The sequence below is a fragment of the Mus musculus genome, chromosome 11 (assembly GCF_000001635.26).
Source record: "Mus musculus strain C57BL/6J chromosome 11, GRCm38.p6 C57BL/6J".
In the NCBI taxonomy this organism is placed as follows: domain Eukaryota; kingdom Metazoa; phylum Chordata; class Mammalia; order Rodentia; family Muridae; genus Mus; species Mus musculus.
In genome coordinates, this window is record NC_000077.6 from 117,256,077 (window position 1) to 117,283,278 (window position 27,202).

General features: G+C 53.4%; 1 protein-coding gene and 1 long non-coding RNA gene across 4 annotated transcripts in view; one reads left to right on the top strand and one right to left on the bottom strand.

The window, feature by feature from the left end:
- Positions 1-27,202, top strand: part of Septin9 (septin 9) — a 162,665-nt gene that overhangs the window by 56,416 nt on the left and 79,047 nt on the right. The window contains exon 1 of one of the 3 annotated variants that reach the window (NM_001113487.1): positions 10,170-10,519. The exons of the other annotated variants lie outside the window; for them this stretch is intronic. Within the exon in view, the coding sequence (NP_001106959.1) occupies positions 10,465-10,519 (55 nt within the window). The 5' untranslated portion in view covers positions 10,170-10,464. Of the gene's footprint in view, positions 1-10,169; positions 10,520-27,202 lie in introns of those variants that run through there. 3 annotated transcript variants of the gene reach the window in all.
- Gm39478 lies at positions 1,197-10,108 on the bottom strand. The gene is made up of 3 exons (XR_880325.3): positions 9,743-10,108; positions 3,920-4,044; positions 1,197-1,385 (listed from the first exon to the last, which is right to left on the bottom strand). It is a non-coding gene; the product is annotated as a predicted gene, 39478 (long non-coding RNA).

Here is a 27,202-nt window from a genome sequence, read left to right on the forward strand (position 1 = left end):
GCAGCAGTGTTGTGGGTCCCAGGCCATGGCTTATTTGTCATTTGTGCTGACTTCTCTCTGCTCAGACCGCTTGGCAGAGCTGGCAAGCCCCTGGCAAGGGCCCTCCGTTTGCAGTCATCCGACTGTGACTCACGCTGGGGAACAGGGACAGAGTGGGAGCTGGGTGTGTTAACAGCAAACTCATTAGTCCCCGAGGTCGCTTCACATCAGGGACAAATAGCTCATTTAGCCTGCCTGGGGCTTCCAGCCACACTCAGGGCAAGGAAGGCACAGCCAACCAAAGTACGCAGGCCCAGATTATCCTCAGGGCCCCGCCCGCTCCCCTGCCCACTCCCTGCCCTCCCATCCTGTTTCCCAGACAAGTCCTGAACCTGGACTGAGGCTGCCTGTCAGAGGGAGGCTGGCCTAGGCTGGCTGCTGCTGTCTCCCACAGAATCTCTGTGAGTCTGGGGTGTGATTCGTAGCAGGAAACTACCAGATTTTGGAGGACAGGGAACATGGAAAACTCCAGCCAGTTGACGCATCTCCTCCAACAGCCCTTTGATGTTTGTTGAGTGAGGGGTCAGAGCTAAGCAGCCCCTGAACCCTTGGTCCTGGCTCTGCACTCTGGGTAAAGCCCTGGAATATCCAGGTCCCTGGGCTCACTGGCCGCAGAGTTACTTTCCGGTAGCCATGACAAAACAGATGGCAAAGCCACTCAAGGGAGAAAGTGTTTGCTTTGGGTCCCAGTGGAAGGGGACAGCCCACCATGGTGGGGAAGCTCGAGGCATCTGGTCACAGGGTGTCAAAGTCAAGCAGAAAACATTGGATGCTCAGCTCACTTTTCTCTCTTTTTTTTTTTTTTCCTTTTAAAAATAGTCAGCTACTTGATTTAGTGCGTGGAGGGTTTGTCCGTGCCATCTCACACACGTGGAGGTCAGGGACAGCTTGCAGAATCACTTCTCTCCCTCAGCACATGGGTCCCAGGGACTGCACTCAGAGTGTTGGCCTTGGAGGCAAGCACCTTTACCCACCAAGCCACCTCAGCAGCCCACTTCGTCCTTCTCATACAGTCTGGGACCCCATCCTAGGGAATGATGCTGCCTACAGTGGGCAAGTCTTCCCAACTCAACTGTCTTAGTTAGGGTCTCTATTTCTGTGAAAAGACGCCATCACTGTGACGGAGGCAACTCTTAAAGGCAACTCTTTAATTGGGGTTGGCTTACAGTTTCAGAGGTTCAGTCCATTGTCATCATGGTGGGAAAGCATGGCAGTGTGCAGGCAGACATAGTACTAGAGGAGTTCTAAATCTTGATCCGAAGGCAGCCAGGAGGGGACTGGATCTTATACTGGGAGGAGCTTGAGCATAGAAGACCTCAAAGCCCTCCCATACAGTGATGCACTTCCTGCAACAAAACCACACCTACTTCAACAAGGCCACACCTCCTCATAGTAGTCCCTCTCCTCATGGGCCAAGCATTCAAACACATGAGTCTATGGGGCCATAATTATTCAAACCACCACTTTAATGAAGACAATCTGAGAGGCCTTCCTGGAGGCTCTTCTCCCAGATTATTCTAGGCTCATCAAGTTGACTATTGAGATTAACCATCACACTGGCCAAGGTAGAAAATCCAGGTGTTTTTGAGAGAGTCACCATCTCCACCCCCTGGTCTTAGGAGGCTTTTGAGGCTGTGTGTGCAGACTCCATGGCCGAGGCCTAGTGGATGAGATTCCAGTTCCTTGGCAGCTAAGACCTTTTCATTTTGGCTTTTTAGGTTGACATGGCACCTTTTGTCAGGCAAAGGATGAGGAGGGGGGAGATGTCTAAGTTCCTCTAGGCCAGTCCCCACTGAAGACATTGATGTCTTATCTACTCCTGATTGGGGGGCTGTTGCTCCCTAACACAGGAGCCCAGGGTGAGCTTCCAGTGATAAGAAGTCCTAGGTCCTCCCTACTTGCTCTTCTGCAAAGCTGATGTCTAGTTCCTTGATTGACAGTGTGAGTCAGCCTGAAAACTCTCTCTCTCTCTCTCTGCCTCCCATCTCACTTCCTCTTCCTCCTGCTCATCTCTCTCATCTCTGTTTCTCCCTGAAGGGGACCCTGCAGGTGGTCATAGCAGGCAGGTCACAGAGGTGAGATGACACTCAGGCTGTGTTCCCAACCTTCCTGCACCCTCTCTTCCTCTTCTTTCCTTTTCCTTCTCCCTCCCTCCTTCTCTCCTCCCTCCTCCCTTCCTCCCTCCCTTTCTTTCAACATGATCCCATGTAGCCCAAATTACTACTTAGCAGAGGATGACCTTGAACGCTTGGTAGTCCTGCCTCCACCACCCAAGTGCTGGGATTATAGGGTTCTACCACTTGGTTGTGGAATGCTGGAGTTTGAGCCCAGGGTGGCATGCATGCCAGGCGAGTGCTGTACCAGCTGAGCTCCACACCCAGCTGGATGGGGACATTCATTTGCTGTGCTGGGGATGGAGCCTAGAGTCTCAAACCTGCTCAGTAAATACCATGGCTTTCTCTCTCCCTCTCTTTCTCTCTCTCTTCTCATCTCATCTCATAGCCCAGGCTAGCCTTAAGCTCACTGTATATAACTGGCCTTGACTCTTGCTCTGTAACTCTCTTGCCCCCTTGCTCCTCCTCTCCCTCCATTCCCTTCTCCCTTCTCTCCATGTGGCCATGGCTAGCCTCTCCTTCTCTCTGCCTTTCTCTGCCTCTACTGCCCTCTTAACTCCCCTCCCCATGCTCTGAATAAACTCTATTCCACAGTTAAAAAAAATTGGCCTTGGCTTTATCTTCCTGCCTGCCTGATTCCTGAATGCCAGAATGTAGGCCTGTGCTACTGTGCCCAGCTTTTGTATCTTTCAAAAGGCCAAAAGTGGCCGAAGGCAGATGGAGCAGCATTGCTAGGTACTAAGATCCCATCTCTGGGAGTGTTCCAGAGTGGAATGGGTGGGCGTCTTAATTAGGGTTTCGTTGCTGTTGAAGAGACACCGTGACCACAGCAACTCTTGTGAAGGACAGCATTTAACGTTTAAACTAACAACATTTATTAAGGACCAGCCCCGTACAGATGAGGCTGGCTTACAGGTTCAGAGGTTCAGTCCATTATCATCATGGTGGGAAGCATGGAATCGTGGCAGGCATGGTGCAGGAGGAGCTGAGAATTCCACCTCTTGTTCAGAAGGCAGCTAGGAGAAGAGGGACTCTTCCACACTGGGCAGAGCTTCCAAGCAACTTCCTCCAACAAGGCCACACCTCCTAACAGTACCACTCCCTGTGGGCCACCCATACTCAAACCACCAGAATGGGCATTCTGGGACAGATGTGGAAGTGGGTTACAGTAGAGCTGCAAGGGGCAGATAAGCCTTGCAGACCCTCTGTGGGGTACAGGAAAATGTCTGTCCTTCTGCCCTTCCCAGCTTGGTACCTGTTCCCAGTTGAGTCATTTCTCTGTCTGCCCTCGGGGGTCCCACCTTGGGGCTGGTAGGGGCATTGTTAGGGTCCCACCATGGTCATAGGCGGGGATGGGAGGTGCTTTCTGGGGATGTATCACTGGGATAACTGTGGTGACTTTAAAAATAAATGCTTTCTTCTTACTCTGAGCCACGCTGACGTGGAAGTAGGGCAGGCTGGTGACTCAGCCCTGGTCCCTACACTGCAGCCGTGGCAAGCTGCCTCCAGCCTCAGACCCCATAGAGCAAGGGTGCTCGCTTTAGAGAGGGTGATGGGGAGGCCAGAATACTGCAGGCCTCTGGGAACAGCCTGTCCTTCTCTGATGGAGATGGGGCCCAGCCAAGAGTCCCGGCAGTGCAGGGTGAGGCGCCTTCAGCTGGCACAGCCTGAGGGGCAAGCTTAATTGCTTACTGTCCTGAGACTAAGGGCCAGTCTAGACACACTTAAGGGCCGGTCTAGACACCCTTGCTAGGTCCCTTATGTACCTTATGGATCCCATTCCTTGGTCCCCCTCCTCTGTCTCTGCATCTCCAGCTTCGGGTGGGGAGCCAGATGCTGGGGATATTAGTCCATTCCAAAGCTGATGTAGGAAGAATATGCGGTAGTTGGGCTGAAGAGAGAAAGAAGATACCCAGGGGGGGTGCATGAGCCAGGGAAAGAAGGGCGTTGTGTCTCTCTGCCATGTGGGGTACAACTCACATGAATTCACCATCGATACTCACTGGGCAAGCTATCAGACAAGCCCATGCTCAGAGCCTAGGTACCAGGGCTCGGCCAGTGAGGGGAGCCATGTGAATGTCCTTTCTACTCTTGCTCCCTGGGTTCTCTAGATTTCATGTCTTTTTAACCTAGAGCTTTTCCAGCTAAGTTAGGCGTGGTAGCACAGGTTTGCAATCCCAGTATAATCCCAGTGCAAGGAAGAGTAAGCAAGAAGATCAAGATTTCAAGGCTAGCCTGGGCTACTCTGTCTCAGAAACAAAACTCCCTCAGATTTGCAAGGGAAACTGGAAATAAGCAGGCCAGGCTGTGTTGACGTGTTTGGTCCTAGGGACGGGGATGTGGGGTTCTGTAAGCTGTGGGCTGCAGTGGTGATGGTGGCTCTGCCCTCGGGGACACGGGGTGCGGGTGCCTTTGGAGCCCAGAGCGGAGCATTTGCTGGGCTCTGAGGCCGGGAGCCCCTGGGATGACTCAGGAGCTCGCGTTTAGAAGACTTACACGAGGAATGAGGAGTTTGCTTAAAACGCCCTGGCTGCCTGTGTGCTGTGGTCAGGCTTTGTTGTAAACGTTTAGCATGAAGCAGGCCCAGCTGGGGACTGGGAATTAAGAAAGATTAGTCATGTGGCTCTGTGAAGGGAAGCCTATGTCTTGGATGGGTGCTGGCATGGCCTTTGTGGTCTGTTCACATTTGTCAGCTGTGCCCACCAGAAGGCTGCCCCGGGGAAAGTTTCAGAGTGGCTGGCCTGCAGGAGTCTTGGTCATCCAAGCTTGGAGACAGCCCTGACAGAAAGGCCCTGGAGTGGCCCATCTGGGAGCAGGACTCTGCCTGTGTTTCTGCATTATTATTTTATTTTTATTTTATTATTATTATTATTTGGGTTTTTCGAGACAGGATTTCTCTGTGTAGCCTTGGCTGTCCTGGAACTCACTTTGTAGACCAGGCTGGCCTCGAACTCAGAAATCCACCTGCCCCCCGCCCCCCGAGTGCTGGGATTAAAGGCGTGCACCACCACACCTGGCTTCTGCATTATTTTTAAACTGGGGTGTCTCAGTGTGATGGGAGAGCTTCCGCTCCCTTCAAGCCTGTTTGGACCAGTTCCTCTATCAGGAGTCCACAGATACTGCCATCCAGCAAAAGGAATTGTGTCCCATCATTCAGTGGGCTGGACTCGAGCTGGGGCATCCCAATAGCATGTCTAGAGGTGAGGTAGCAACTCTACCTGAGGGTTTTTTTTGGGGGGGGGAGGTGTGGATGGTCATTCTGTTGTCAGAGACTGAAATTACAAACTCCACAGGGAAGAGATTCGGGGATGTCCTGGTGGAGGAGATAGCTGGTACAAACGTCCTGGGGCAGGAGGCATCATGAGGAACAGAGAAGAGGCCGGTGAACTTAGTGCATGGCTGAGGCCCGAGCATCTGGAGGAGGCAGTGAGGGGTTTGTTCAGTGTGAGTGAGGCCCAGGGGGCATCTGACCTAAGCCTGGAAGCCTGGGGTGTCTGGAGGAGGAAAGTGGGTGGTCAGTCAGGAGCCTGGGAGAGGGAGGAGCCAACACAGTAAGAGGATGGGGGCTGGTGAGAAATCTGGAGAAGCTACTGTTAAATTCTATATAGACAATGTAACATTAGCTACTTCTGTAGGAACTAGAGGAACTGGTTAAATTAGGAATAAACTACAGGAGCTGGAATGGTGGCTCAGTGTTTAAGAATGATTACAGCTCTTGTAGAAGACCTGGGTTTTCTCACCACCATCCATGACTCCAGTTCCAGGGGATCTAATGCCTTCTCCTGACCTCCGTGGGCTCCTGCATGCTCGCCATGCACAGACAGACGTACATGCCGGCCGACACTCCGATACATAAAACAAGTTTGAGAGGAATGAAGTATATGAGTTATTGTTTAAAATGATGCTATATGGCATTATCACATGACCTCACCGTCATACTGCAGAGTCGACCCCCGGAAGAACCAAGGGCAGCAGTGCAAACACGTGTTTGTCTCCACCCGTATTCATGCTGTGCACATGTGTGTGTGCTCACACACACAATTCATAAATATAATTTAAAATAAATGAGTTACTTAAAGTAATATAAGCAAGACTCCTTAAAAAATAACTCATTTAGTTTGATGTGCATTGGTGTGAGAGAGCCGGAGTCACAGGCAGCCGTGAGCTACACTCTAGGTGCTGCGGATTGAACCCAGGTCCTCTGGAAAGCAGCCAGTGAACTCAACCACTGTCTTGTAGGCAAAAGGGTCAGGGCCTAAATGCTATTTTAACCCTTAGATTGCCGCTGTTAAATAGCATCCAGCTAGATACTAGAGAAAGGTGCCTAGTCTGGTCCCCAGTTAGTTTGGGGTTCACTGGCCAGCTGCTTTGATGTTGAGGATGAAGGGAAGGGATGCAGGAGGATTAGCAGACACTTGGCTTGAGCATCTAGGGAGCCCACAGTAGCTCCATTTTGCCAGGATGGTGACTTCTACAGCTTAGGGGCTAGGGAGGATTCTACAGTTCAATTGCACTGTACCTTGTATACAGTGTATATGTAGTGTATATTCAGTGTATGGAATGTATATACAATATATACAGTATATATACAGTATACATATAGTGCATACACACATATATGGCATATACACTATATAGTACATAGGTTTATATACTGTATATATGACATATATAACATATATGGTATATACATTATATATGTAGTAGTGCACACAGCACATATAGTATGTATGGAATTCATATACAATGTGTACAGTATGTGTGTAGTATATATATATATGTGTGTGTGTGTGTGTGTATGGTATATGCACAATATATAGCATATAGGTGTATATATAGTATATAGCATAAATATAGTATATATGGCATATACAATGTATATATCGTGCATACAGGCCCACAGAGTTGAGCCGTTGGGTTCTACCCTTGACTATATTATGAGGGGGCTGGTCTTGTCACTCACTGACTGGAGCATCCTGTTCAAAGTGCTGGGCAGGGAGCCACAGCCTCCCTGAGGAGGCCACCCCCACTGCTGAGTCGCTTCCTGCTGAGGCTGTACCTGGGCTCAGGGGTCAGGGATCCTGATGTGCAAGCCAAGCGGCTGTTTCCGCAAGTCCTTCCTGCACCCTCTTTCCCAGGCTTTTTATGCTCCATTCCCCAGGGCTGAACCTACGGGCTTCCTCTTCTAGCCCATTTCTTCCAATGTTCAAAAGAAAAAAAAAAAAGGAAAAAAAAAAAGAAAAAAGAAAAGTCTGACTGTATTTCTGGCTCTGCAAGTCGGCTAGACTCAGGTCCTTAGCCCCTCCCCCAAGACAGTGAGCTGCCGGACCAGTCCAGTTCACCAGGGTCACCAGGTCACCAGGTGGCTTCATAGACAGCTTTATCCTAAGACTCTTTGACTTGATGGGTCAGGCGTGAGCTTAGGTCTGGCTGAACTAACTGCCATACATTGGCTGGCTTCACAGCACAATAGAGGTGTTCTCTGCCACACATGTTACAGGGTCTGCAGGGATGTGTGCCATATGGTTCCAGAGAGGAGAGCCTGCCCCTGAGGCTCTAGGTTGAATTTTGGCCTCTGGCTGCTGCGCTTCGGTGGCGGCTTCTGACATCAGAGGGCGCTTGTCTCTGACTTCTTCTCTATCTGTTATCTGGCCTTTGAGTCCAGGACACATGCTGATCCCAGGGAACCTCATCTGCCCACCTGTAGCACAGACCCTTAGGCTACGTCTGGCCTCCTTGTGAGCATCCAGTAATCATGTTATCTCTTTGGGGTGGACGGGAGCCGTGGCACACCCACAAGCAGGCAGGCCTTCTGGAGAGTTTCGCTTGGAGCACAGCATCCTCTCCTTGAAGCATGGATTACAGACCTCTGAGCCCTACAGTTCTTTCTTCAGCTAAACTCAAGGCCAGAGCCCAAGACTATAGAGAGGGAGTTGGGTGACCACCTAACCTAATGAAAGTCCCAGAATGCCACAGCCACCACATGTGATCCGAGACAGCTGGGATGATGAGAGGGGCTGAGGGGGCTGGGGGTGGGTGGGACTGGTTCAAAGCCAAGTGGCAGTTGGGTTATCCTGGAGTTTGCAGAAGGTAATTATGGTGAGAAGGGAGGTACCCTGCTGTTTCCCATTGTCCTCATGGGACCGAAAGAAAAGAGACACAAGGGTGAATTTCCTATTGGGAGGATGGCCAAACCTGCCTTGGCTTTGCTGATGGAGGAGCCTGGGCATTTAGCAGGTTCCCAGGCTGGTACTTCGGGCGGCGGAGTGGTTACAGTGTGGAAGGGAAGCAGAGGGCTGGGTTGGTTGCTTGAGTAATGGACAAGGGTGTTCTGGCTGTGGAAGTCAGCACCCACTTCTATTGTCCCATGGAGTCCCCGGGGGCGGGGAGAACTCCTTGAAGCCTGCACCCTGGCTCTCCATTGGAACACTGTGGTGTGCTTGGCTCCTCTGCCTGGATACAGGCTGAGCAACAATGCGCTGTGTCTCTGCTAATCTGCACTTGCCCTGGGGAGAACAATCGCTCGGGTGTGTCTCTGTGTACCAGGTGCTTTTTATAAGAAACACCAATGAACAACGCCCACTCAGGTTGGACGCTGTCCCAGGGACCCGGCATCTTCCCAGGGCTTTGTGGTAAGGGCCTCAGCTTCTTAGATTGGATCCTGAAATCCCCCAAATGTGGGATAGGCAGGTGACCTGGTGATGGTCAGACTGCCAGGCAGGCTGAGACCCTGACAGAAGCCATCAGGGGTGCCCACTGCTCCTGAAGTAAGGCTTCCAGAAGGATGGGGGTGCGGGTGCATCTAAAATGGCCGTGGTTTTGCACTTTCCATGTCCAAAAGCTCACTTGGTTGAAAATAGTTTTTAAACCATCTGAGGCATGAGGGAGGGAGGGAGGGGCACATTTTCTGAAATAGGAAGGACTCTATTCCAGCAGCTTAAAAAAAAAAGTCTCACCAAACCTAGCCCAGGCTTCTCCTCTCCTCTGCAGCCTCACCAGCCTCTGCAGGTCTCAGCACTGTTCTTCCCTCACTGAGAATGGTGGAATAGGGAGAAAGCAGACCCAGACCCAGGACAGCTCAGGGACTCACACTGAGGACCAGGGGATGAGTCACTCGCCCACTCTGCAGGGACTTGTCCCCAGCTATGAATCCATGCAGCCCTGATTGAGCAGAGAGGTCCCAGGTCTAAGGTTGTGCCCAGCGGGCAGGAGACTTGGCTCATCCAGGAAGTGGTGAACACCGCCTCCCCCCACCCCCCCAATCCCTGGGGACCCTTCCTGGTAACTAGTGTTTGTTTTTTCTGTATAGCCCCGTGGTTTTCTCTGCTTGCCCGGTGGATGTCTGAAGTGTGAAGGCTACTTGGACAGAGAAAGTCTAGGCTGTGGGTACCCACTGATGTGGAAGGAGCCCAGGAGCAGCCTTCTTCCTTCCTTCTGATGTTAGGAACTATGGTTTCTCTCTTCTGGAGGGAAGGTCGTGGTCCACTCTCTGTACTCAGGAAGCCCATACAGTGGAAGGGGGGAGGGGCGTTGCAACGATTCTTCAGAAGGGCCGCCTCTCCCTGCCCTATCCCTTCCGTAGCACTTACCCAAAGGATGCAGCAGCGACCCCCGGGGGTGCAAGGGGGTAGCAGTCCTCGACGTGTGGATGCTGAGAACTCCCGGGACCCTCATCTCTGTAGTGAACCGTCTAGGGTCCTGCAGACCCACACTAGCCTAGCGCTACAGCTTAACCCTTGCAGGCCCCGTGCTTATATGCGAAGGAGGCACTCAGGAACTTTGGCTGCGTAAATAAAACCTCGGGCAGCAAGAGCACTGCGCCCAGGGAAGGGGAGGAATCTTGTCCCCCTCGGCGCCCGCCCGCTGCTGTGGCCCGGCCTCCACATCCTCTACATCCGCCCACATCTGGCCGCGGAGGGGCGTGAGGGGGAGGGGCCGAGGCCGTGTCTGTCGCGGTCCCCTGGGCACCCGCCAGGAAGGGAGAAGGGGGGGCAGCCCAGGTCGTGTGCCTGGGACTCTGCAGTCCCTGTAGAAGCAGCTCTGGTTCCATCCCCTCCAGGCCCAGTTTTGACAGGCGGGCGCAACAGCCAGTGCCGAGTCGCGGAGGCCGGCTGGGGTACGGGAACCTGATCCAGCCGGGAGGCGGGGGCGGGGCGGGGGCCCGGGTGCTTGGGGAGGGGCCGGCGCCCGCCTTCCTCCCCCATTCATTCAGCCGACCGTGGGGGCCGAGGGGCTCCGGCGGCCAGCTCTGCACCGGGAGCGGGAGCGCGCAGGGCCCGGTCTCCGCGGGACTCCCTGCGCACCAGCCACCATGTCCGACCCCGCGGTCAACGCACAGCTGGACGGGATCATTTCAGACTTTGAAGGTGGGTGCCCGACCCAGCGGTTGCTTGGCGAGCTGGGCAGGAACCTCCAGGCGGGCCTGAGACGGGACGGGATGAGCACGGGAGAGGCAAGACCCCGGTTTGCTCACCCTGGGGCTCTGCGCCCCAGACCCCGCATTGCCGAGTTGGAGAGCCCCATTAAGGGGGCCTGTAGATGATAGACCCTATAGTTGGGGGCCACGCGCCCCCTGGGGATCCCAGGTTCATGCTGCCTCTGGGGTGTTCGTCTTTTTATTGTTGTTTGTTTTTGCTCTGGGACTGTCGTCTCCTCGAGGGCGGGCTTGACTTCTTGGGAACAACCCCAGGAGCGCAATTCCACCCTGGAAACCAGTGGGTTTTCTTCTTTTGGTGCTCGCCCTCAGCTCTCACCAGCATGGGAGTTAGTTCCCCTCCTCGGATCCAGTGGGAGGCCGAATCCTCAGGGTGGACCTCCTCCCCTCCCCCACGCCAGCTCCGGGGTTGGGGCTGAGCCCAGTCCCGGGGCTGGCAAGGGCTGCCAAATTGATCGGCCCGCAGGCCCCATGCACCCGAGGGGATCCCGGCCCGGCGAGTCTCAGGGTCCAGGGTGGGATGTCCAATACCCCCGATCCAGGCCTGGGACACCTTTATCCATCAGAGAGAGAAGAGCCTTTTGGGAGAGAGGGGGCCTGTGCGCTCACACAAGGACAGCACTTTCGCCTCTTGTCCTGAGTTTACAAAGTGCAAAGATACTTGGGGGCCGTTTCCTCCAAGGGTGGGCCTTCCATCTCCGCCCTGGGCTTGCATGCGCGGGCTTTCCAGAGGCCTCGTGACTGCCACTGCCGGTGCCGTGGCCCCTCGTCCTGCGTCCCCCTCCGGAGTAAATAAAGCCAGTGGAAAGGGAGGCTTACACAATGGTGTCCCGCGCGCGTCTGGGGCTGGGTTTCCGAGGGGCGGGCCTGACTCTGCCGGGCCCGGAGCCCCCGCCCCTCTGAGGGGCTCTCAGGCAGCCTTAGGCAGAGCCCTCTGGTGGGCTGTGAGCGAGGGAGGAAGGGCTTCACATAGTTAAAGACGGCCAGGTTTCAGGCTCTTCAAGTGACCAGTTGGGGGTGCTCCAGGCCCCATGACTGGAACCAGGGGGTTTGTCCTGAGCCCACCTGAGGTCAGCCTTATCTCTGAGTTAGGTGATTAGCTATGTGTCAGGAAGTGGGTGGGGGGCGGGGGGCGGGGGGCGGGTGGTTGCTGATGAGTTGTGTATTGGCAGGTACAGGCTTTAGGAGCCTGGAATATCATACCCACTTGGTCACCTCAGTGGTGGGAGCAAGTATCTGTGCTGAATCAAGGCATAGTCGCTGCTTAGGAGATCTTGTGCCCCCAACCACCTGGACCTCTTGGAGTCCATGTCTATACTAAGGTCTCCCCAGACCTGTTCCGTGCTGTTGTGCCTTCTGCATGTCCTAGGGACTGTCCTAGCTCCTTGGGTTGCCCCTCTGTGCACCTCTCCTTTGCCCTGGAGCCTTTCATTCTCCTGGAAGTGTATCTGAAAGTCAGCCAGTCAGTTCCCTTCTCTGCAAGGTCTGAGCGGGAAGGGGGATGAGGAGGGGGTGGAGGACCTGGTGGGGGGGGGCACTACCTTTTCCGGGTTCTGGTCTCTGTGTTTGCTCTCTGCTCGGACCCAGGGGGCATTCAGGTGTCTGCTTTCATCCCCCAAGGAGTTGGGGACAGGGTTTCTGCAGAATGTTGCAGAAGTTTTGTTGGGGAGGAGAAGTTTGGGGGTTGTAAGGTCTCAGAAGCTGGCTCTCTTTGCATTGTGGAGGCCAGCTGCCCCTGCCTCTTTGGTTTCTCTGTGTAACTCCTTACTCGCTGAGTGGTGCCCTCACTGGGCTGCCTCCCAAGCCAGCTTCTTGACCCTCAAATTTAGTTCAAGACAATGGCCACATTGAGAGCATCCTGGTATAGAGGTTGGCAGTCTTGAGGAAGCCGGGCCTGCTGAGCATGCTGCCCTCCTGCATGCCAGTCTTCCTACTGTGAACTCCGAAAAGCTCAGATGGGGAATGGGTTCAGGGCTTTGAGTCCCCAGAGATTACTAGCCCGGGCTATCACTAGTGAAAGTGCGTGTGTGAGTGTGTGTCGCACGTGTACACTTATGCAAGAGAAGCTTTGTGCTTTGTATAAACGACCCGAAAAGTGACCTCCTAAGTAAGTGTCCTAGGAATACAGAGTTGAGTTGATGTGCAGAAAGGGAGTGGGGGGTTGGGCAGCTAGGCAGATAAAGGGATGTGGAGAGAGTATGACTCAGCCTAGCATGGGTGAGAGAAGCTGGCAGTCTGAATCCAGGCAGGAAAAGTAGTAAGAGACTCGCAGGGAGAAGTTGGGAATGGGGAGACAAGACCTTGAGGCAAAGGAGAGCTGTGATTGTGACAGGGAAAGAAGAGGGCCTTCTGTCCAGAGCAAGGAGCTGAGATTTCAGGATGAGACTGCTAGGAAGTTGGGCCATGTAGGGACCAGTTTACAGTGAATGTTCAGAGGGGGTCCAGCCACAGAGGGTCAGGTGTTCCCTGATGCTAGCTTGGCCAGGCTCAGTTGGAGGAGCCCCTAGTTTTTGCTCAGGCTTCCTGCGGGGTGTATGTGGCTCTGCCAGATAGTTGGAGGAGGGAGAAAAGAGCCAAGTTGGCTACAGCCACTGGGGCCCATAGTCCCTTTGTGAGGCTGGACAGATGGGCTCATGAGATGGAGCACAAAGGACCTAGGTGCTCCCCCCAGGGAGCTCCGGCTGGCACATGGCTGGCTAGTTCTGAGCCATGTGTATCTCTGTTTTGTTTTTTTCTTTGTTTGTTTTGTTTGTTTGTTTGTTTTAATATAGCAGAGAGCCTGCTTGCCTGCCCCCAAGGAGGTTTGGCGTTAGCAGCTGTACCAGGCAGGAACAGCCTGCCCTACAGGGCAGAGGGAAGTGATTCATGACGGGTTAGGATTCCCAGGTCAGTGCTGTGTGCCTGTGGGGCTAGTGGATCCAGCCTGTAGCTGTGTGTGCTGGAGTAGGTGTGCCAACTGGGCTCGGGTCTCAGTCTTGGTCGCAACTGTCTTGGACACTCATTTCGCCTCTCATTTTCCGTCTGTTTTATTCCAGCTGTCCCCATATATCCCCCACCCTGTCCCCTCCCCCCACCCCACCTCCCACCCCACCCCCATCTGAAGCACGGGCCACACTTGTGATCATAACTGGAGGTCTTGGTGGGATTCAGACTTGGTTTTTCCATCCCTGGGGACTGAGAGGTGGCAGGACCCTTGAAAGACATGAACATCTTGTGTCCCAGTATCTATCTTTGGTTTCCTTTCAAGGAACACCCCCCCCCCCAATCCCATTCCCTAGGGATGCCAAAGGTCTTTTACTATTTCCTACTTTCCCACTTCCCAACATCAAGGGTTTTGAGTCATCGGTACTACCCACCCCTCCCCCACGAGGTGACTCTGAGACCCATCACTGTCTGTGACTGGGTAGCTGGAGGAGTCACCCCTTTCTCTCTCCTTTTCCGGTCAGCAGAAGCGTGGGGCAACTGGATGGTATGTTCTTCCTGAATGGAGGCCAGATCTGTTATCGCAAACACAGTTACAAGCTGGGTCCTTGTGTAACAAAAGCCTCTTCAAGTGCCAGCCGCTGGCCTGTTCTTCTCACCAGCATCTGCTGTAATCAGTTTTACACCCCCAGAACAATCCTGAGAGTCCTTGATGTTTGTTGAAACAGATCTGGCCCAGAAGCCCAGACTCTCCAATCTGAGTGGCAAGACTTTTCTCCGCTGTCCCAGGGAGGCTCTTCTGCACTGGGCCCTGGACAGCCTGTGGTCCCTTTCCCCCTCGATAGAGAGGTGACCAAGAAATCAGGGGTCATGTAGACACCTCTGGGACAAGGTGGTGGTGATAGCTGGACCCAGGTGCCACTTTGTTCCCTAGAGGAAAGGCCTGTTGCTTGCAGGTAGCTGTAGATCTGACCTCTTAATTAATGCCCTTGGGCCTTCTGTGTGATGAATTCTGAGATTTCCAGACACTCCCGGCTCCTGGGAATCATTGCCTCACTGCTGAGGGGGATTCAAGGACTCTAGGGCTTCCTGCAGTGAAGAGTAGCTGGCCTCACACTTTTAATCCTAGCACGTGGGAGGCAGAGGCAGGTGGATTTCTGAGTTTGAGGCCAGCCTGGTCTACAGAGTGAGTTCCAGGACAGTCAGGGCTACACAGTGAAACCCTGTCTCCAAAACACAAAACAAACAAAAAAATCGGGAGCTGGCCTCTTTTATAATCCCAAAGTTTTTGGTAACCCCAGTTTGGTATACTAGGTGCGCCCATCAGTTGTACCCATGTGAGCAAGTTCACTAGACATTAGATGGGGACAGTAGGTGTGTAAGCACCCCACTGAGGATTACCTGGACCACATATCTACCAAGAAGTGGGGCACATCCCCTTTGGGGGGGCATCAGTCGTGAATCCTTCCTGGGTCATGTGACATTCCAGGAAGGGTTCGAAGGATGCACTGGTGGAGGGGCAGTGTGGGAGTGGGGTAGAAGGTGGCAGGGGGCAGGGTTTGTATAGAGAGAGGTCTTACAGGGAGTGATGGGTATCACCCTGGGCACCTAGTAGGTGGGGTGACCTCACTCTACTGTCTGTGCGGCTCACAGTGAGCTGAGAGACTCACCCCTCGCATCCAGCGCTCGGTGGGGTTGTGAATGACACCGTGCCGGTTCCGGACGGCACTCTATGAGTTATAGGTAGTAGCTAGCACCGGGCATAGAACTGGCTGTGTGAGGTTTGGAGGTTGCTGTTAGAACTGAGTGATGTTTGCACAAGACATACAGATCCTCAGTGCTAGAAGGTCACACAGACAAGAACCCATCTGACCCCACTGTGGGGACGAGACTGGATAACAGGGTTGCCATTGATAATGGCAAGTCCCAGGGACTTGGTACCCACAGAATCCTCCTGGGAATCTCTCAGGCCTTAACAGATACTCAGATGAAACAGGGTCGGGGAGGTCCCTCCTCCTCTCTGGCTGATATTCCCCATAGAGCTCGGGGTGACATGGGGTTCAGGGTCCTTCTAACTGGGAGGTTGTCCCAGTATCTCACACCAGAATGTCACAGGTGAGGGACACGGCATGTCCATCTGCAGGACCAAGTGCTGACAGCCACAGGGTACGCACCCCGTGCCTGGAGTGTGAAGCGGGCCTGGAGACCTGAGAAGTGGGAGGCCAGGTGAGAAGAGGTTCGTAGTGGCCTCAGCCTTCTTGTCCAGGTGGCATGGTGCAGACTCAGTTCTGAGCTGTGACTGTCCCATCCATAGGGACCAGAAGGGCCAAGAAGCCCAAGTTCCATGTTATCAGCTTGCTAGGTCCCGTTACCTATCAGCTATGCACCTCCACCCATATCCTTAAGGTCCAGGGGACTCTGGGCCTGGAGTGAGGACTGTGGGGGACTTGGTACCTGGACAAAGAGGACACTTGTCTTGTTCTGGCTGTGCTTTAGAGTCCCCTGCTTCTGAACTCAAAGCACCTCCCACCAGCCAGGAGGGACATTCCCAAGGGAAGCACAAACGTGTGCACCCTTGGTGTAGAAGCCAGGGAGTTTCCCACCTGGTGACTTGTGGCCTCTGCTTTCCCCTCCAGAGGGACAGGGCCTGACATCCTGGTACCGAGAGGACAGAGCTGGGGTCTCCTTTTCTCTCTCTACCTTCCATTTCAGAAGTGGCCATGCCAGAGCCTTGACTGTTGTTCCTGTGACCACCCACTTTTGTCTCTCAGGGAGGCTAACCTGCCACTCAGAGGGTCTATGTCGACACCTAAACCCAGGACAGAGGTGTACCTCTCTGCCAGACTGGCCTAGGTGCTCTCTTCTGGGCTCAGGCCCCCATGACAGTGTTGCTTGTGGTCTGTCCCTTGTGCTGTGAGCAGTGGCTGGAGGAAGGACACTGGGCAGCCTGGACTTGGTGGGTGCTGATCTAGAGCTGGAAACTTTAGGCAAGTTCATCTTTTTTAAAGGGGTATAGCATGGTTGAGATGAGTTCTCTCCCTGTATGGCTCAGCCTCGCTGCAGTCCTCCTGCCTCGGCCTCTTGAGTGCTGGGGTCACAGACAGAAAATTCACTCCCTAAAATGAATTGAGAATTCATGCAGTTTCTCTTGACCAAGCCCGGGAAAGTTGGCGGAATGGTGGCTCTCTTTCCAAAGCCCTCTTTGGTTTTGTTTTCCCAAATTTGGAGACTCATGGAATTCTCTGCAGTCACAGTCTTAGATGCTGAAGGATTTGTCATCTTGTTGGCCCTGGACACCCCAGACACCCAGAGGGCATTTCTGGGCCTTGGCTGTTTAATTTGGTCTGGACAGAACCCGGAGGCTCCATTCAGTCGGGAACCAACAGATATTCTAGAAACTTCAAGTTTGTTGTCATGTTTTAAGAGTACCACTAATTCTCAAGAATTTCAGGAGACAGAACGACCTTGTTTCTGCTAGAAAATATAAACATGTAGTTCCGCCTGCGCCCTGGCTCTCTGGGGAACATGGGGGGGGCACAAAAGTAGGTAAGGTGTTCTTTCTCCCCCCGCCCCCTTCTTCATAAAAGGGAGAGCGACAGGAAGGGAGGGGAAAACTTAAAGATTTATTTTTATTTTGTGTGTATGGGTGTTTGCCTGCCTGTTTATGTGCACTATGTGCATGCCTGATGCTTGAGGAGGTCAGAAGTGGACATTAAATCTCCCAGTACTGGAATTACAGACAGTTGGGAAGCTGCTGCATATGTGCTGGGAACCAAACCCGAACCCTCTGCAAGAGCAGCCAGTGCTCTAACCACTGAGCCATCTCTCCAGCACCACTTGCTCTTTTCTCTGTCGATGGTCCTGGAATTAACTCAGTCTCCCTCCTCAGACTTCCCTGGCTTCTTTGGCCTACAATCCAGGAACTACAGGGCTGTGGTCCTAAGTGTTCAGCCTTATTCCTGTGCCCCTATAGCATTCAGCTTCTCGTGTCTCCAAGACTGAGTCTTGAGGTTTCAGTGAGACCTTGAACTCTGACCATCTGCTCCTTTGACTGCAAGTGGGGGCGGGGGCGGGGGTGGGGATGGGGATGGGGGAATCACTGCCCCACATCTGCTCCTGATCACAGGTCTCTTGGAGGCTGAGTCTGAACTCACATAAGGGGAGGATTGGGAATAGCTGTCCTTTGCAGCCTGGGTGGGACCCGGCTTTCTTCCTGTCCCTTTTCACAAAAGTCTCACCTCTACAACCAAATATCAGACTTTTAAACAAGTTCCTGGTGGGATAGGAAGAGCTCACAGGTGTTTGCAGATAGGCCAGGACAAGGCGTGGTCTTCTCCTTATGGGAAACTGCAGCTGAGGGAGTCAGTGCAGGTCATCGCTGGTGGTTTCCGTTTCACCTCTTTTTGGTGGCGAGTGATCAGTTGTCAGTCCTACCTTATGCAAGTTCAGCCTGAGCCCCCAGAGACCTGCAGTCAGGGGCAACTGTGGGCAATGGCCTCTCCCCCCATTTGCAGTAGCCCCAGACTGTAGCAGCCAGCATCCTGGTGGATTCCACACTCAGGACAGGGTCTCACCCCACTAGGTTCAGGAAGCAGTCTCTATGGGGGACGCTGCCCCACCTTCCATGTGGGTGGGCAGCTTCTCTGAGAAGGGAAGGCCAGGCTCCTGCCCTCTGTCCCCTAGAGACAGATAGCATCGGCAGTATAAACGGACAAGTTTCCCTGGCTCCCCTGTCCCCTGTCCACTGTCCCCTATCATGGGTCAAGTGCTGGACTTCTCTGAAAATTAATTGGGTTATGGGGTTTTTCCTTTATTGCAAAGTGAAACTCCCAAGTTCTCTGCGGCTCCTGCAGACTTGTGTATGCAGAGGTGCAGAGGTGCCCGGGACCTCCACCAACACGGGGGGGGGGGGGACGGACGGACGGACGGACGGACGCTTTGCTTGCTTGTGAGATCTAGGCTCTGTGCCCTTCCTCCTAACCAGGAGGCTCACAGAGCTGAGGTGAGGGAGGGGCCCCTTGTGTGGAGTCCCAGCCATAGTGCAAGCAGCTGAATGTGTGCAGTGGTGAATTTCAAGTCCTGCCCTCCCTATGAAATCCCAGGAAAAGCCACCAGCTTGCTTCCTTCTTTCCTCCCTCCCTCCCTCCCTCCCTCCCTCCCTCCCTCCCTTTCTTCCTTCCGTCTCTCCCTTCTTCCCTCTCTCCCTTCCTCCTTCCTTCCCTCCCTCCTCCTCTCTCTCCTTTCCTCCCCCTCTCTCTTTTCTTCTTTTCTTTCTTCCCTTCTTTCTTAACTACAAAAAAACCCCTAGCCACCAGGTGAATGCAGACTGGCTCTTTCATTTTCACACATCAGGCCTGGTACAGCAGAGGGTGGAGCTTGAAGGCCAGGTCTGGTCAGAGAAATTGGGCTTTGGGACAGGATAGGAACCCTTCTCTAACCTGAGGAACACGTCCTTGGACATCAGGTCAGGCTGGGGCATGCAGCTCTCTTACTTACCTCTCTGCTGGTATTTAAATGAGAGAGGCAAGCTCCTGCAAACAGCTGTGCTGGAGCCAGCTGTCAGGAGTGGGGCTGGCTGGGAGGGGGTGCACGCGTGCATGTGGGTGTGTCTGTCTGTCTGTCTGTCCCACTTGTGTGTTCTTTGTCTCTGACCCACGTCCCAGCCCTTGCCAGCTGTCTCCTGTAGCTCACAGGCCCTACCTCCCATCCAGCTTGGCTTTCTGTCTGGGGTGGTCAGGTGAACCCTGCTGTTGAGCTGCGGGCAGGGGCAGGTGCTACCTGGCAGACCCAGGTTGTCGAAGCTAAGTCCCTGCTAGGCACCACTGCCATGGTGTCTGGTTTGCCTTTCTCGTCTGCCTGGTTCTTGAGTGTGATGGCAATCTCAGTCAGTTTGGCAGTAGGGAGTAGGGGTACCTGGGGTCCCAAGCCTAGGGTCTACAGTGACAGCCTCTGTCTGCTTCAGTCCAGAGTTCCATCTGTGAAATAGGAGCTCTGGTCTCCCATCAAGCTGTGTAGCAGGGGGGTTTGGAGCCTTTTTACAGAAGCCTCAGTGGTCATGAGGACAGAGCCCACTCCACAGTCCTGGACAAGACATCCTCCTTTCTGTGACTCAGTTTCCCATCCGCTGTGAAAGTAGACATATTTTCCTGGCTCTACTTTAGGCCTAAAGGGACCACATTGTCCCCTATCTGGTGTTCTTTATTACAAGACAGAAAAATGAAGATCTGGAAACGAAAAGGGGGGCATGTCTTTTGTTTTGTTTCTTTTTCAAAAAGTATTTCAAGTTTCTCTTATTACTTCTATGAACTTATCACCTGTGTGACACACACACACACACACACACACACACACATGCATGAATCTGAGGATTAAGAGTGTGTGGGAAGTACCCAGCCAATGCTGACTTGAGAGATTTGGGGATACTGGGCCGGCAGCAGTACAGAGAGGACAATGGGTTAGCCAGGCTCTTGCTCCCTGGATGGTGACTGTCAGCCGGAGGAAGCTGGCAGTGGCTTGGAGGATGGGCGTGTGTGCTGCGCTGTGAGGAGTTTCCTGCAGTAGGGACATGAAGCCAATTTCTTTTTCCCTATTCAGGCTCTGGCTGTGAGCCTTGGGCAGTTTTGGAGACCTTGTGACTCATATGCACCCTTTGTCCCTGGCAGCCCCGTAGGTAGCTTAGTCCTGCGTGTCCTTCAGTCTGTGGTTGCCTGGGGAGTTAGCTGTTGGGAGCAGTGGCAGCTGAAGCTGGACATTGTCCTTGGGTGACTGCTGGGAAGCCTGGGATAGGGTGGGCTGCTGGGCTGGCAGCTCTGGGGTACTTTCAGGGAGGGCTGTTTCCAGAATAGTGTGGCCCACATGGTTTACATCTTATAGGATTACAGGAGGTAGGTGAGGAAGCTGAGGCTTGTGAACCCACAGAAGGGGGGTCCCCAAATGCTGCCCCTCAGAAAGACCCTGGAGTGTCCAGGTCCTCCCTTCTCTGACTGGGGCTGATGGTCTACGCTTTATGTTTTGGGGGCTGTTCTGATGAATGGTTGGAGCAGCCAAATGCCCATCTAGAATCAGAAGATTAGAACTTAGAGAATTCAAGAAAAAGGACTCAGGAATGTGGGCAGTCTTGGTCACCCTGCTACCTGGAGAAGCAGAAGGCAGTGCCACTGTTGGAGTGAGATCTGTTATGCATGCTGTCACAGCAGCATGGAAGGATGTTTGTCAAGATTCTGACAGAAGTTATCTGTCTTGTGGGATTATATTTCTTTCTTTCTTTTTTTTTCACATTTTCTGCCTCGTGCTTAGATGGTGTTAATAGTCAGGAAAAAGGCCGTAACTGTTATTTTTAAAGTTAATTTTCAAAAGGAAAAGTAGCTTTACTCAAACTTCTCTTTCCATTTGGAGATCGAGGGCTCAGAGGTCTGAGAAGGGAGTCCAGTCCCAAGTAGCGAAGCCAGGGTGCCAGAGACGGGCCTGACCGTGCCAGGCCCGACCCTGCCAGGTCTGATCCTGCCAGGTGAGGGTTAAGTGCAGCACGGTGTGCTTCACCTTTGTCCAGCAGTGAGGGCTGCTGGGAGTCACCTCTGCAGGCATAGTTTGCACCACAAGGAATGTGGTCAGAGTTAACGTCTTCCATTTTGGACTGAGAGAGTGTGCAGGGCTGACCCTCCCTTTCCATCCCTGCTGAGCCTGTGTTGAACTCCACAGTTGCTGGACCAGGTTAGTTCAGGAGCAAGAAGCCGCCTGAGCTGGTTGTAGATATTTGTGTTCTGCTAGGAAATGGAAGGGCCTTTCCTTTGCAGGAACTAGGCCAGAGGGGCCACGTGCCTGGACCAGGGTGGAATGTAGATGGTTTTGGTCATTTCTTGATCATATCTTTATTACACACACACACACACACACCACAGACCACACATTCACAACACACCAAACATATACCATAAACACAGAGAGACACAGACAGATAGACACAGACATAGATACACACACACCACATACACAGAGAAACAAGAACATGCCACTTGTATGTCACACACACATACACATACCATACAGAGACACACAGACAGACAGACACAGGTACCACACACACACACACACCACATACACAGAGAGACAGAACATACCACATGTATGTCACACACACACCACACACACAGACAGACACACACCACACACACATACAGAGACACACAGATAGACACAAATATCACACAGACAGACACACATATCACATACAACACACACATACAGATACAGCACACACATGCACACACACACACACACACCACACAAACAGAGAGACAGACACAAACACACACACGTACCACACAGACAGACACACATCATACGCATAGACACACAAACACACACCACACCACACACACACACACACACACACACACCAGCTCTGGGCAGTTCACAGATGGCAGAGGGAGAATGAGGCTGAAACTTCAGGTTTTTAGCTGAGAAAAGAATGGGCCAGCAGGCCTGGGACCACAAGGAACTCCACAAACAGTACACCCATCCTCCAGTCTTCCTTCCTGTCTCCACACCTCCCCAACACCCCCTTGGGGGTGGGGGTGGGGGGCTTCAGGCTGGTGGGCCTGGTCCCTGCTGAGGCAGAGACTCCAAGGCAGGAGGCTTCTTGATGTCTCACATCCCCAGGTCCCCAGCTGCTCGGTGCCTGACAGGTCAGAGGTCAGGGGCTAAACTGCTGGGCTCTGGGCTGTGGACTGGAGGTCCTGGCTCAGCCAGATGCCTCTCTGGCACCTAAGGTTAGTATTTACTGTAAACAGCTCTTCAGTGTTTCTGTTATTAGTGTAAACAGCTCAAGGGGCCCTCTGTGCTGTGCTTGAGGCCTGGGTGAGGTGCAACAGGGAGAGGTGGGTCAGGTGCTGAGGTGCTTTGCTGCCTGCACAGAAGAGGGGAGACTCTGCTAGGGAGCCAGGGATAATGAGTCCCTCTCCCGCCCACACTAGGGGCATAGTGCCCGCCTGTGAGGAGAGGAGAGGTCTTGTCTCAACAGAGGGACATTCTCCTGAAACCTTCGGTGTGTCGGATGACGGAATACAGTTGGGAGCCTCGGAGCGGAGCTGGGACTGATTGAGTGTTGAGGCTGAGCAGACGGATAGAACAAATGCGTGAGACACAGGCCAGGCCAGATTGGTCCCGGGAGGCCTAGGAAAAGGTCAGCAGCAGGGATTGCAGGCGCTTGGGTCTGCCGGGCCGGAAACAGCACTGGAAGCCACAAGTGCAGCTTCAGGGCTCTGTGGGGCAGGGTCCTCACCACTCAGAGGGGAAGCCTGTCACAGAAATCTGTCCTCTTCCAGTCATGGTGGCCCTGATGGCCTTGCTGTATAGGCGTGTCCTCTGCCTTTGCTTCAGTCTCCACCTCCTTCCTCCAGCCCTCTCTCCCTTGGTTCCTTTCCTGTATGTACTTGCATGTGTGTGCATGTACATGCCTCTGCCGTGTCAGAGGAAAGCCTGTGATAGCTGGTTCTCTCTACCATGCAGGACCTGGGAATCAAACTCAGGTCCTCAGGCTTAGCAGCAAGCCCCTTTACCCATGGAGCCCTCTCAGCAGCCCTTATTCTTCTTTTCTGTCCTCCTGCTCTAAACCCAGGATGATATTATCTTGAGATCCCTAAAGGCTCTTGCAAAGGCCTCCCTGGGTACCTAAGATTCTGATCTCTGCGGGATGTATTGAGCCATAGCCGACTGTGGTGGTGGTGCCGGTGGTGGTAGTGGCATCAAGAAACTGGATGTCCCTGGTTGTATGTCTTGAGTGACTGCTTGCTTCCATGTCTGTTTGATAAGCATGGCACAGTTCCTGTTTCTTGGCTGTTTGATGGGCTGCACTTTGGGAGAAGCAATAGGTCCAAGGCTCTGTCCCCTATACCCCTGCTTCCTGTATCACTGGCTCTGATGTGGTCCAAGTCTTGAAGTGGGCGAACAAGGTAGTGGATCAGTTGTGGTGGACCTGAGAGCTGGACATTTGGTGAGAGACTTTAGCCGCCTCCTGCGCCTGTCATGTGGAAAGATGCTCTCCAGGTGAACCCACCTTCTCTCTTCCTTCCCTTTGTCCCCTCTCCCAGAGCTGCTTCCCTTGTAGGCCCCTTTGTCCCCTCTCCCAGAGCTGCTTCCCTGTAGGCCCCTCTGGTCCCAGCTCCTCTTCTCTTTCCTGAGTCCCAGCCCCACCCAGGAGCTGGTAAGTGTGGAGAACCTAGACTATGGCCAACTCGAACAAGGTTCCGAGATGCTTAGGTTCAAGGGTGCTTCGTGGAGTAGCAACTGCTTTGCTGACAAAGGGGAACCCCAGGGAGTCACATACAGGAGAGTCTCCCTCTCCCCACAGCAGCTTCTTCTAGAATTTTCTCAGCGTCTAGCTATGAGAACAGTGTTCCGTGAACCTCCTTTGCCAAGTCTTTGAGGCTAAACAGAGAATAAGCCAACGCCATTCTCAGGCTCAGTGGAACCTAAGCAAGGCGGACCAGGCACAGGCAGAGCAGTGTGGTCCCTGAGGCTCTGTCCCCACCTCCAGGCAGCTGGGTGAACATTGGGTCTGACTGTCAAGAACTGGCCTCTGACCCCTCTCCTGGCTCCTGGGTGCTGCTCTGACCGGAGCCTGAACTCTGCCCCCTGGGGTCACTGTGCCCTGTAATTAGGCCATAGCTCATATCTGCCTGGGCCTCAGGCCACAGCACAGCTCCATCTGGCACTCCAAGATGGCTCGTGTGATTAATGGAGGGCCCCACTGGGCTGAGTGGCCCCTGGTATTAAATGCAGCTTCTTCTTTATTTTTTTCTTCCCACTTTTAAAGCGCCTTTGAGATTTTTCCCATGGTGTGTGGAGGGAGAAGGGAGGGTATCTACTCAGGCAGGTCAGGACTGGTCACTATGCATGTACTAATGACTGGGTTTACGATGGAGGAGAGAATAGTTGAGACAGGGACCTGTGCCTAGCAGCTCTGCTCCGTGCTGAGAAGACACTCACCCACGTCTCCCTCAGGAGCTCTGGGTCTTCCTGGTCCCCAGGAAAGCACCCAGGTTTACCGTGCTGGGTGGGGAGGGAGGACCCAGACAGGTCTGTATCCTATTTTCAGGCTGCCTGACAAGGTTTCATGGAGGCTTCAGCTGGAGGATCATGGGAAATGGGTCCCATGGGAAGCTTTAGAATATGGGAGAGCCGTGTTTGGGGAATCGGGGACCTTCTGTCGAGTTAGATGGTGGGGAGCAGATAGGAGGTAAACCAAGAAGGTCAGTTGGGTGTGCTGGGTGTTGGCCTCAAGTTGGACTCTTGGCTTTCTGTCCAACTGGGAAAACTAGGAAACTTTGCCTCCTTGCCTGGGGCTTCTGACCTTCACAGTCTGGGTGACAAGGGCTGCAGGCTAAGCTCTTTTCTTTTTTTTTTTTTCTTTTTCTTTTTTCTTCTTTTCTTTTTCTATTGAAGTCTTCAGCCTCCCCTCTGCCTTCATCAGCTGCCATTTAATTGGGAACCTTTGCCCTAAGGGGACTCAAAGTTCACATGATCCCCTCCCCTCCCCAAGGCCAGGAGCATCCAGACCCTCCCCCAGGGACCTGTCTGAGTCTGTATCCATTGCGTATCCACGTCTGGATGTGTGTGGTGGCACAAGCCCATATTCCGATCGCTTGGGAAGTAGAGTCAGGAGGTATGGATTCAAAGCCAGCCTTAGCTGCAGAGTGAGTTTGAGGGCAGCCTGGCAATGTAAGACCCTGTCTGATAAACAAAACACAAAATCAAAATACTTCTGGGTCCATCTCTGCGCAGCGTTAGGGAGAGAAGCCTCCTCTTCCCTGTGGCCTTCCCGCCCCAAACCAGGAAGTTCTTCCTCATATCTGCCCAACGTCTTCGCAATTTAGGCCAGTTTCTTCAGCAGCTGATGATTCCAGGTGTGTTCAGGTCCCATGGCTGTAATTTAGCAAAGAAGAAAAGGAGTCGGCCTCCTGAAATGTTTATGGCTAGTGTGGAATGACCCTGGGGCTCCAAGCAGGAGGGGGCCGCGGTGGGAGGTTGGAGGCAGGAATCTAAAACTTACACAAAGAGGGCCTTCACTGGGCCAGCCTCCTTGAGGGGCAGCAGGCTTTGGAAGAAGAAAGTTGGAGGCCCACAGAGGTGGGTGTAGGCTCAGGTCTCCCACAGAGGCGGGTGGAGGCTCAGGTCCCCATCAGGTCTGGATAGAGGCTTCTTATAGGCCTGTCTGATGGGTTTGTGGCATAGTGAGGCTTCCTGACCCTGTATGAGGCTACCTGAAGTCCTCTTCTTGTGTGTGTGTGTGAGCTGGGGCTTCCAGACTGCACATGAGGACGGTTTAACAAAGAGGGGACCTCATCTCCGCCTCACTGATGTGCACAGTGCTGGATAAGGCGAAGCTGAATAGGAGTGTGGTGGGCTGAGAGAGGGAGGAGCAGGAAGCCCATTTGTGGCAGCGTCCCTTCTCCGGACTTCAGAGCCAGGACTGAGAGGTGGCTTCAGAGTAGACAGAAAGCCATGAAGCCCAACAGGATGGCACAGCAGGCACAAGTCCCCTCCTCTTCTTCCTCCCCCTCCCCCTCCCCCTCCCCCTCCTCCTCTTCCACTCTCTTGCCTTTTCTTTCCCTCCCCTTCTCTATGTTGACAGAGCTCTTGCTGTGCAGGCTCTCACACAGGCTCCACTATGGAGCCTTACCCAAGCCTGCTGCTCCAGGATCGAAGGGGACCTTGGTTTCTGGGGCTGCTATGTCAGATTTGGTGGGGCTTCCCACCCTTACACTCCAAGGATTCTCTCAGAGCTGTGCAGGACGGCAGTTCCAACTCAAGGTGTGTGTGGCGTAACTACCTTCTCCAGGCCCCGAGGGAGGGATGATCTGTCCTGTGCCTCTCCTGGCTTTGGTGGCTGTCGGCATCTTCGGCTTGCACACCCATCCCAGACGCGCATCTGTGACGGCCTTCACGTGTCTGTCTGTCTGTTTTATCAGTTTTATCTCTCTCCACCTTCCATGACATTTGTCACGAGTTCGGGACCCACTCTAACCCAGGGCAATCCTTCAGAGTCTCACTTCAATCATAACTGGAGAAATTCTTCCTAAATAGGGCCACAGCTCTAGGTTGTGGGAGCCAGTGCATAAATGTGTCACCTGGGTAGACACTGCCTCTCTCACTGTGCCTGGCCACCCAAAGTAGGTAGGTGGATTTGGGGGAGCCACTGTGACAGGGTCTGAGTGGATTCCAGATGGGTGAGCCTGTTGCTGTCTGGACCCAGGTGCCGCTTGCTTCATCTCAACCTTGGTAGATTTTCCCAAGGAGAAACCAACACAGTGAAGTCGGGGACAGGTTGCCTAGGAAGAAGTCAGTGGTAGAGGACTTGTCTAGCAGGCCAGTAAAAACCCCAGTTGTCTGGGACCCTGAGCACAAGGTCTTGACCACCCGCCATCCACAGCTGCCCTGCCCGTGGGCTGCCCATATTCCATATCCTGCTTTGAGGGACCAGGCTCTCCTAGGTTTGCTTCTGGGAGGAGCGGGCACTTGTATTGTGTGCTGGGCTGAGATTCTGTGCCCAGCTCCTCCGTGCTCCTCCATGCCTTTGTTCTTGGTTTTTCTTCATCTTATCACAGAGACCCAGCGGCAGCAGCGAAGGGGTGTTTCTGACCTCCTTAACACCATCATTGCAGAGTGTACCCAGCCTGCCTTTGGCATGTGATAG